The sequence below is a fragment of the Rhododendron vialii genome, chromosome 1a (assembly GCF_030253575.1).
Source record: "Rhododendron vialii isolate Sample 1 chromosome 1a, ASM3025357v1".
Classification (NCBI taxonomy): Eukaryota; Viridiplantae; Streptophyta; class Magnoliopsida; order Ericales; family Ericaceae; genus Rhododendron; species Rhododendron vialii.
In genome coordinates, this window is record NC_080557.1 from 8,901,697 (window position 1) to 8,913,195 (window position 11,499).

General features: G+C 36.3%; 1 protein-coding gene across 1 annotated transcript; it reads right to left on the bottom strand.

The window, feature by feature from the left end:
- Positions 1-636: 636 nt before the first annotated feature.
- On the bottom strand, positions 637-1,631 carry LOC131327552 (F-box/LRR-repeat protein At3g59200-like). The gene is made up of 3 exons (XM_058360707.1): positions 1,361-1,631; positions 933-1,009; positions 637-783 (listed from the first exon to the last, which is right to left on the bottom strand). The coding sequence occupies exons 1-3, from the start codon at positions 1,497-1,499 to the stop codon at positions 637-639; spliced, it is 363 nt and encodes a 120-aa protein (XP_058216690.1). The 5' UTR covers positions 1,500-1,631.
- Positions 1,632-11,499: the final 9,868 nt, after the last annotated feature.

Consider the following 11,499-nt stretch of genomic DNA (forward strand, 5'->3'; position numbering starts at 1 on the left):
TGATTCGATTATTGATCCTGGTATTCGTTAATCAATTGTTGAGGCCATTGATACTGCTTGTTGGGCCGTTCATCTTGTCCTTTCTTATTTAGTTGTTGCTATTCATTGACCCATCGATCATTACTATTGAAAACCATTTCTTTGGAGTACTCGTTATCGTTCATTTATACGTATGCCATTTTGTATTACCCTTAGCATGCTTAACTACTCACTAAGCTCATCAGTTGACGGATTTATTCCACATTATTTTTCAGGTTAGTTCATGGAGCATTATAGTGGACTCTGCGGTGTTGTCGGGACCTTATGTTTGGACCTCTAGGGCGTCTGCATTCTTTCTTTCTTTTTTTTCTATTGTCAAACAACTTCCGCACTTTTATTTATTAGCTTCCGCATTTTGTTAATTGGCAGTTCATTGTGAAATTTGGAGATTGGAAAATATCGGATATCGTATCATTTGCTTAAGAAAAATATTGGTTTTGTGTCGCACATTTTTTTTAAATAAAATATTCAGTTTTTGTTTATTGGTTTCAAGTTGCAAAAAAAAATATTTTTTAATTATGCTTCGTGTCCCATGATTGCTTCATGGTACACGGCCGATTATGCTCCCGGATTTGGGGCGTGACAATACCTCTCAACTCACCTCTTTGAAAAAAGGGTTTCTAGACGTGGGGAGTTCTCCAGCAACTCCGGCAGAAATTTCCATCGAACATCACGAACATCACCAAGCTCCAGGTAAGTCATATTAGGGAACTTTGGAAGTTGACAATCGCGCATATAAATATCCTTTACACAAGAACACTTAAGTGAGTCAAATGCTAGAGATTGATAGGCAAATTTAACTAGCAAGCAATAAATACAACCATGGATTGTCACTGAAGATTAGGTCGGCAGTTAACTATACCAAAAGCTAGATAAGCTATAAGCAGTTATACCAGCATCAGGACATTTAAGTGTAGAAATTGTACATTGGACATCCCCTTGAAAAGATCAGTTAGAGCTTTAGAGATAGCTGAAGCATCAGTGTCAATTGACTCCATTTCCATATCCCAAGCATATAAACAAATATCAGCTCTAATGAGATGATGTAAGTTTTCAATTAAATAACTACCGTCCGTGGCAGAATCACTGATCGTCAGGTATAAAAGTGCCAGGGTGTCAAGCACAATCTTGCGCTTGAAACCATGAGGTGGCCTTGTGTAGCCAAACAAACAATCATGCAAAAACAAGCTCGTGAGCATAGGCGCAACAATGTTAATTAGACTAACATTTTCCCCCACACATCGACTCATACTCAGCTCTTCAAGCATGAGTTAGCCAAAGAGGAACCCGTTGATTGAGTCACCATCTACAAATTCTATACCAAAAAGATGTAAAATCCTGAGACTTGGTAGAGAAACCGAAGTAGGTACAATATTCATATCACCATAAGTTTTCAGTTTTAATACCACCAGAGAGCTACAAGTAAAGAGGTCCTGAGGCAGCATAGTAGAATGTTCCATTCGGAAGGACAAATCAAGATCAAGTTCTCAAACAATTCGCAATAATGTATCAGCAATCCATCCATTAACAAGCAAAGCATCATAACGTTGACTGCATTTGAGACGGAACCTCTGTACACATAAAACATGATGCAACAATACTCGATGCACAAAACTCGTAAAACTCCTCCGCAGTGACGGATCTGTACTTTTGTTTTGACGACATAACAATAACTGATCATCAATATCGAAACTGTTGATTGAAGTCCATAATTGTTTCCATCTTGTCGATAGGACACTAGTTGACACTGCATATTTTGTGGGAAGACAGGATAGGATTGGAGCAATGGGTCTTTATCCAAATAAAAATGAGGGAGACGCGAGATTTTTACCGAAATAATTTACTTTTCAACTCTATGAGGGTAAATTGGTCATATTTTTTAATGTACAAATAGTTTAAGATTTAAACTACTTGGGTTAGAAATTATACTCAACAAGCTTTACAACGGTTTCAACCTTGCGAAAGTCAGAATTCGGGAGTATGAAATTCAGAATTCGGGAGTATTCAGAACAAACCCACGAAGCTTGAACAATTTCGAGTTTCAATGCGCCTCAGGCGCAAATGCATGCGCCCAGGCGCCACCTTGAAATTTCAAAACTAACCAAACTTTGCGGCCTCGGCACGGGCACTCCCAAACTCCGATTTGCACTTGGTTTGAACCGTTGGAAAACTTGTATATCCTACTTTTTAATTAACCAAATTTGGTTGACTCCAAAATTGCTTATACGTCAAAAGATATGATTATTTATCCTTAACTAGTCGAAAAATAACCGATATTGGGAAAATCTTTGAATCACACCAACATTAAACCGGAATGAAGCCTACTTCATATTGATATAAAGGGTATACGAAATGCTAAAAGATTGTGGGATTGAATCACATAAATAATATATTTAGATTTCTCAAAAATTGGTCGATATTATACCAACTCAAAGATCGTCAGAGCCACTAAATGCATAGAAGTGGTCCGATGCTGCCACCAAATGCAACAAGAAAAGCCGAATGCAGAGAAGAAGCTCTGTCCATATAAATAGACCTATCACAACTCTTATTCTCCTTTTGACTTTCCTATAACAAAACTCGCATCTCTCTCATTTTATGTGATTTGTTACCGACTAAGGTCTCAATTTGTTGTGGTGGCACTAATCAAAGTCACAAAAAGAATTATTTTTATGACTGGGTTTCACCAACTTTTAGTTCTTTCAAAATCCTCGCTATCGATATACAGTAGGTCTTTGTCCAATTAAAAATGAGGGAGATGCGAGTTTTTTACCGAAATAATTTACTTTTCAACTCTCTGAGGGTAAATTGGTCATATTTTTTAATGTACAAATAGTTTAAGATTCAAACTACTTGGGTTAGAAAATACACTCAACAAGTTTTACAACGGTTCCAACCTTGCGAAAATAAGAGTTCGAGAGTATGCGGAATAAACCGGCGAAGTTTGAACAATTTCCGAGTTTCAATGCGCCTAAGGCGCAAATGCATGTGCCCCAGGTGCGACCTTAAACTTTTTAAAACTAACCCAACTTTGCGGCCTTATCTCGGGCGCTCCCGAACTCCGATTTGCACGTGGTTTGATTTGTTCGAAAGCTTGCTTATCCTGCTTTCTAATTAACCAGATTCACTTGACTCCAAAATGGCTTATACGTCAAAAGATATGATTATTTTACCCTCAACTAGTTGAAAAATAACCAATATTGGGAAAATCATTGAATCACACCAACATTAAACCGGAATGAAGCCTTCTTTATATTGATATAAAGGGTATACGAAATACAAAAAGATTATGGGATTGAATCGCTTAAATAATATGTTTAGATTTCTGAAAAATTGGTCGACATCATACCAACTCAAAGATCGTCGGAGCCACTAAATGCATAGAAGTGGCCCGACGCTCACACAAAATAAAACTGGAAAGGCCGAATGTCACTACAAGAAAAATTCAATTGGGTGACGAATGAAAATCGTCACAAATTGCATGTTTTTCGTCACAAATAATATAGGTGACGAAAAAAAATTTGTCGACTAAAGGTTGTCGAGGATTCCTACCTGGTGACGAAATCTATTTTTCGTCACCTATAGTGCCTTTTGATGACGAAATATTTCGTCACCAAAAAGTGAATAATTAGTGACGAAATTTTTTTCCTCACTTATTGTGCTTTTTGACGACGAAAAAATTCGTCACCGATGGGTCACATTGGTGACGAAATTTTTTGTCACTAATATAAGAAATCGGTGACGAAATTTTTCGTTGCGAAAGATGTTTTCATATGGGAAAAGAAATCCATCTTTCTTGCTCCTGCTGGGTTTCGAACCCGAGTCCCTTGAGTTTTTCGCGCAAGCTCCAACCAACTGCACTACACACACTTTTCAGTAAATATTTGAAATATCTAATATATAACACATGTTTAACATGAAAATATATTTCGAATGTAATTTTAGACTTTTAAACATTAAAATTAGCAATTTTGATAAACATAAAAGTTGTAGGCAATTGAGTTATTGTTCAAACCCAATTTGAATTATCTCAATCGGAGATTTTAGAAAAGAGTTATGTCCGAAATACATTTAGTGACAAAGCGCAATTCATAAATTTCGTCACGAAATGTACCCATTTGACAACGAAATATATTTTTTGTCGCTGAAAGCGTTAAAATGGTGACGAAATTATTTTTCGTCACCAAAGTTAAGCATTTGGTGACGAAAAAAATATTTCGTTACTAAATTGCTCACATTTGGCGACGAAATATATTTTTTGTCACCAAATGGGTACCTTTAGTGACGAAAATATTTTTTTCGTCGCTAAACAAGCATAATTGGTGACGAAATTATTTCGTCACGAAAGCTATCAAAATAGTGACGAATTTATTTTTTCGTCGCCAAATATACTCATTTAGTGACAAAATTAAATTTCGTCACCACTTTTTCGTCACTAATTTTCATTTTTCTTGTAGTGTGTAGAGAAGAAGCTCTATCCATATAATTAAGCCTATCACTACTCTTGTTCTCCTTTTGACTTTCCTGTAAAAAAAACTTGCATCTCCCTCATTTTATTCGATTTGTTGCCGACTAAGGTCTCAATTTGTTGAGGTGGCATTGATCAAAGTCTCAAAAAGAATTATTTTTATGATTGAATTTCACCAACATTTAGAACTTTCAAAATCCTCGCTATCGATATACAATAGGTCTTTGTCCAATTAAAAATGAGGGAGATGCGAGGTTTTTACCGAAATAATTTACTTTTAAACTCTATGAGGGTAAATTGGTCATATTTTTTAATGTACAAATAGTTTAAGATTGAAACTACTTGGGTTAGAAATTACACTAGACAAGCTTTACAACGGTTCCAACCTTGTGAAAATAAGAGTTCGAGAGTATACGGAAAAAATCGGCGAAGATTGAATAATTTCCAAGTTTCAATGCGCCTAAGGCACAAATGCATGGGCACCAGGCGCATTCTATTGCGCCCAGGCGCGACGTTGAAATTTTTATAACTAACCCAACTTTGCGTCCTTGTCTCAGGTGCTCCCGAACTACGATTTGCACGTGGTTTGAACCGTTGGAAAGCTAGTCTATATTACTTTCTAATTAACCAAATTCGATTGACTCCAAAATTACTTATACGTCAAAAGATATGATTATTTTACCCTCAACTAGTCGAAAAATAACCGATATTGGGAAAATCCTTGAATCGCACCAACATTAAACCGGAATGAAGCCTTCTTTATATTAATATATAAAGGGTATACGAAATGCAAATATATTACGGGATTGAATAGCATAAATAATATATTTGGATTTCTGAAAAATTGGTCGATATCATACCAACTCAAAGATCGTCGGAGCCACTAAATACATAGAAGTGGTCCGACGCTCCCACCAAATGCAACTTGAAAAGCCGAATGCTGAGAAGTAACTCTACCCACATAACTAACCATATCCCTACTCTTGTTCTCCTTTTGACTTTCCTGTAAAAAAACTCGCATCTCCCTCATTTTATTCGATTTGTTGCCGACTAAGGTCTCAATTTGTTGAGGTGGCACTTATCAAAGTCACAAAAAGAATTATTTTTATGATTGAATTTCACCAACTTTTAGTGCTTTCAAAATCCTCGGTATCGATATACAATAGGTGTTTGTCCAATTAAAAATGTGGGAGATGCGAGTTTTTTACCGACATAATTTACTTTTCAACTCTATGATGGTAAATTGGTCATATTTTTAATGTACAAGTAGTTTAAGATTTAAACTACTTTCAGGGCCGGCTCTGAGATTTTGAAAGCCTAAGACGATCTTTAAAAGTGAGGCCCTTAGTAATTGTAAACGAAAATCAAATAAAAAGTCGATCACACTAAATAATTTTGATTCCGATATAGTATTTGTTTGTAATGGGAAGAACTGGAGTAGTAGTGTTTAAGGAGAAAAAAATATGCATCCATGCACCCACCACACTGAATAATTTTAAAGGGCCCAAGGGATTTTGGCGATCCGTGACCTTTTATTCCTCCTTTTTGTTTTTTTTTTCTTTTTGTTTTTCTCTGCGTTCCGTGTTCCATTTTTCCAAATGTAAAATGTCTTCCTGGGATTAAAATTCGGCTCCAAAATAATACATATATACTAGGTCCTAAAATAAGTAGGGGCCCTAATTTTTTGACATTTTTGGGGGCTTAAGGCCCACGCCTCTTGGGCCTTAGCCCAAAGCCTGCAGTGACTACTTGGGTTGGAAATTACACTAAACAAGCTTTACAACGGTTTCAACCTTGCGAAAATAAGAGTTTGAGAATATGTGAAATAAATCGGCCAAGTTTGAACAATTTCCGAGTTTCAATGCACCTAAGGCGCAAATGCATGCTCCCCAGGCGCGACCTTGAAAATTTTAAAACTAACCCAACTTTGCGTCCTTGTCTCGGGCGCCCCTGAACTCCGATTTGCAAGTGGTTTCAACAGTCGGAAAGCTTGTCTATCCTACTTTCTAATTAACCAAATTTGCTTGACTCCATAATTACTTGTACGTCAAAAGATATGATTATTTTACCATCAATTGGTCGAAAAATAACTGATATTGGGAAAATCCTTCAATCGCACCAACATTAAACTGAATGAAGCCTTCTTTATGTTGATATAAAGGGTATACGAAATGCTAAAAGATTACGGGATTGAATCGCAAAAATAATATATTTAGATTTCCGAAAAAATTGTCGATACCATTCCAACTTAAAGATCGTCGGAGCCATTAAATGCATGGAACTGGTCCGACGCTCCCACCAAATGCAACTGGAAAAGCCGAATGCAGAGAAGAATCTCTATCCACATAAATAACCCTATCACAACTCATGTTCTCCTTTTGACTTTCCAAAAATAAACTCGCATCTCCCTCATTTTATGCGATTTGTTGCCGACTAAGGTCCCAATTTGTTGTGGTGGCACTAATCAATGTCACCAAAAGAATTAATTTTTTGATTGGATTTCACCAACTTCTAGTAGTTTCAAAATCCTCGCTATCGATATACAGTAGGTCTTTGTCCAATTAAAAATGAGGGAGATGCGAGTTTTTTACTGAAATAATTTACTTTTCAACTCAATGAGGGTAAATTGGTCATATTTTTTAATGTACAAATAGTTTAAGATTTAGAGGGTGTTCCATTTTTCAAAAAGTGAGTTTTTGAAAAAGAAGGTAAATTTCATGGTCAAAAATCATGTATTTACGCAAATAATTTTCCAATCAATATGGATTTTGTTTCATAGATCTCATTGGGTTCTTTTATACGGTGCCAAAAAAATCATAAAATTATTTTTATTTTCATTGTATTTGAGTTTGAAATTTAAAGAAAAAGAACTTTTTCAAAATTAAGGGAAACCAGAATACCCTTTTAAACTACTTGGGTCAGAAACTACACTCAACAAGCTTTACAACGGTTCCAAACTTTCGAAAATAAGAGTTCGAGAGTATGCGGAATAAACCGGCAAAGTTTGAACAATTTCCCAGTTTCAATGCGCCTAAGGCGCAAATGCATGCGCTCCAGGCGCAATCTGGGCGCGACCTCAAACTTTTTAAATCTAATCCAACTTTGCAGCCTTGTTTCGGGCACTCCCGAACTCTGATTTGCACGTGGTTTGAACCGTCGGAAAGCTTGTCTATCCTACTTTCTAATTAACCAAATTCGCTTGACTTAAAAATTGATTATACGTTAATAGATATGATTATTTTACCATCAACTAGTCAAAAAATAACCGATATTGGGAATCCTTGAATCGCACCAACATTAAACAACAATGAAGCCTTCTTTATATTGATGTAAAGGGTATAGGAAATGCTAAAAGGTTACGGGATCGAATCGCACAAATAATATATTTAGATTTCTGAAAAATTGGTTGATATCATACCAACTCAAAGATTGTCGGAGTCTCTAAATGCATAAAAGTGGTCCGACGCTCCCACCAAATGCAACTGGAAAAACTGAACGCAGAGAAGAAGCTCTATCCATATAACTAACCATATCACAACTCTTGTACTCCTTTTGATTTTTCAAAAAAAAAAACTCGCACCTCCCTCATTTTATGTGATTTGTTGCCGACTAAGGTCTCAATTTGTTGTGGTGGCACTAATCAAAGTCACAAGAAGAATTATTTTTATGATTTGGTTTCACCAACTTTTAGTACTTTCAAAATCCTCGCTATCGATATACAGTAGGTTTTTGTCCAAAGAAAAGGGAGGGAGATGCGAGTATTTTACCAAAATAATTTACTTTTCAACTCTATGAGGGAAAATTGGTCATATTTTTTAATGTACAAATAGATTAAGATTTAAACTACTTGGGTTAAAAATTACACTCAACAAGCTTTACAACGGTTTTAACCATGCGAAAATAAGAGTTCGAGAGTATACGGAATAAACCGGCGAAGTTTCACCAATTTCCGAGTTTCAATGCGCCTAAGGCGCAAATGCATGCACCCCAGGCGCGACCCTAAAATTTTTAAAACTAACCCAACTTTGCGGCCTTGTGTCTGGCACCCCGGAACTCCGATTTGCACGTTTTTTGAACCATCGGAAAGCTTGTCTGTCCTACCTTATAATTACCCAAATTCGCTTGACTCCAAAATTACTTATACGTCAAAAGATATGATTATTTTACCATCAACTAGTCGAAAAATTACGGATATTGCGAAAATCCTTGAATCGCACCAACATTAAACTGGAATGAAGCCTTCTTTATATTGATATAAAGGGTATACGAAATGATAAAAGATTATGGGATTGAATCGAAAAAATAATGTATATAGATTTCTGAAAAATTTGTCCATATCATACCAACTCAATGATCGTCGGAGCCACTAAATGCATTGAACTGGTCCGACGCTCCCACCAAATACAACTGAAAAAGCCGAATGCATAGAAGAATCTCTATACATATAAATAACCCTGTCACAACTCATGTTCTCCTTTTGACTGTCCAAAAAAAAACTCGCATCTCCCTCATTTTATGCGATTTGCTGCCGACTATGGTCTCAATTTGTTGTGGTGGCACTAATCAAAGTCAGCAAAAGAATTATTTTTATGATTGGATTTCACGAACTTCTAGTACTTTCAAAAACCTCGCTATCAATATACAGTAGGTCTTTGTCCAATTAAAAGGGAGGGAGATGCGAGTTTTTTACTGAAATAATTTAAATTTCAACTCTATGAGGGTAAAATGGTCATATTTTTTAATGTCCAAATAGTTTAAGATTTAAACTACTTGGGTTAGAACTTACACTCAACAAGCTTTACAACGGTTCCAACCTTGAAAAAATAAGAGTTCGACAGTTTGCGGAATAAACCGGCAAAGTTGGAACAATTTCCGAGTTTCAATGCACCTAAGGCGGAAATGAATGCACCCCAGGCGCATTCGAATGCACCCAGGCGCGACCTTGGAATTTTTAAAACAAGCCCAACTTGTCGGCCTTGTCTCGGGCGCCCCCGAACTCCGATTTGCACGTGGTTTGAACCGTCGGAAAACTTTTCTATGCTACTTTTTAATTAACTAAATTCGTTTGACTCCAAAATTACTTATACGTTAAGAGATATGATTATTTTACCATCGACTAGTCGAAAAATAACCGATATTGGGAAAATCCTTGAATCGCACCAACATTAAATAGGAATGAGGCCTTCTTTATATTGATAGAAAGGCTATACGAAATGCTAAAAGATTACAGGATTGAATCGCAAAAATAATATATTTGGATTTCTGAAAAATTGGTCGATATCATACCAACTGAAAGATCGTTGGAGCCACTAAATGCATTGAACTTGTCCGAAGCTAGCACCAAATGCAACTGGAAAAGCCGAAAGCAGTGGAGAATCTCTATCCATATAAACAACCCTATCACAACTCATGTTCTCCTTTTGACATTCCAAAAAAAAACTTGCATCTCCCTCATTTTATGCGATTTCTTACCGACTAAGGTCTCAATTTGTTGTGGTGACACTAATCAATGTCACCAAAAGAATTATTTTTATGATTGCGTTTCACCAACTTCTAGTACTTTCAAAATCCTCGCTATCGATATACAGTAGGTCTGTGTCCAATTAAAAATTACGGAGATGCGAGTTTTTAATCGAAATAATTTAAATTTCAACTCTATGAGGGTAAATTGGTCATATTTATTATGTACAAATAGTTTAATATTTAAACTACTTGGGTTAGAAAAGCACTCAACAAGCTTTACAACGGTTCCAACCTTGCGAAAATATGAGTTCGAGAGTATGCTGAATAAACCGGCGAAGTTTGAACAATTTCCGGGTTTCAATGCGCCTAAGGCGCAAATGCATGAGCCCCAAGCGCATTCTGGGCGCGACCTCAAACTTTTTAAAACAAACCCAACTTTCCGGCCATGTCTCAGGCACTTTCGAACTCTTATTCGCACGTGGTTTGAACCCTCGGAAAGTTTGTCTATCCTACTTTCTATATAACCAAATTCGCTCGACTTAAAAATTGCTTATATGTCAAAAGATATGACTATTTTACCATCAACTAGTCGAAAAAAAAAACTATATTAGGAAAATCTTTGAATTGCACCAACATTAAACCGGAATGAATCCTTCTTTATATTTATATAAAGGGTATAAGAAATGCTAAATGATTACGGAAACAAATCGCACAAATAATATATTTAGATTTCTGAAAAATTGGTCGATATTATACCAACTCAAAGATCGTCGGACCTTCAAAATGCACAGAAGTGGTCCGATGCTCCCACCAAATGCAAATGGAAAAGCCGAATGCAGAGAAGAAGCTCTATCCATATAACTAACCCTATCACAACTGTAGTTCTACTTTTGATTTTTAAAAAAAAAAACTCGCATCTCTCTCATTTTATGCGATTAGTTGCCGACTAAGGTCTCAATTTGTTGTGGTGGCACTAATCAAAGTCACAAGAAGAATTATTTTTATGATTGGGTTTCACCAACTATTAGTACTTTCAAAATCCTCGCTATCGATATACAGTAGGTCTTTGTCCAATTAAAAATTACGGAGATGCGAGTTTTTAACCGAAATAATTTAAATTTCAACTCTATGAGGGTAAATTGGTCATATTTATTATGTACAAATAGTTTAATATTTAAACTACTTGGGTTAGAAAAGCACTCAACAAGCTTTACAACGGTTCCAACCTTGCGAAAATAAGAGTTCGAGAGTATGCTGAATAAACCGGCGAAGTTTGAACAATTTCCGGGTTTCAATGCGCCTAAGGCGCAAATGCATGAGCCCCAGGCGCATTCTGGGCGCGACCTCAAACTTTTTAAAACTTACCCAACTTTCCGGCCATGTCTCAGGCACTCTCGAACTCTTATTCGCACGTGCTTTGAACCCTCGGAAAGTTTGTCTATCCTACTTTCTACATAACCAAATTCGCTCGACTTAAAAATTGCTTATATGTCAAAAGATATGACTATTTTACCATCAACTAGTTGAAA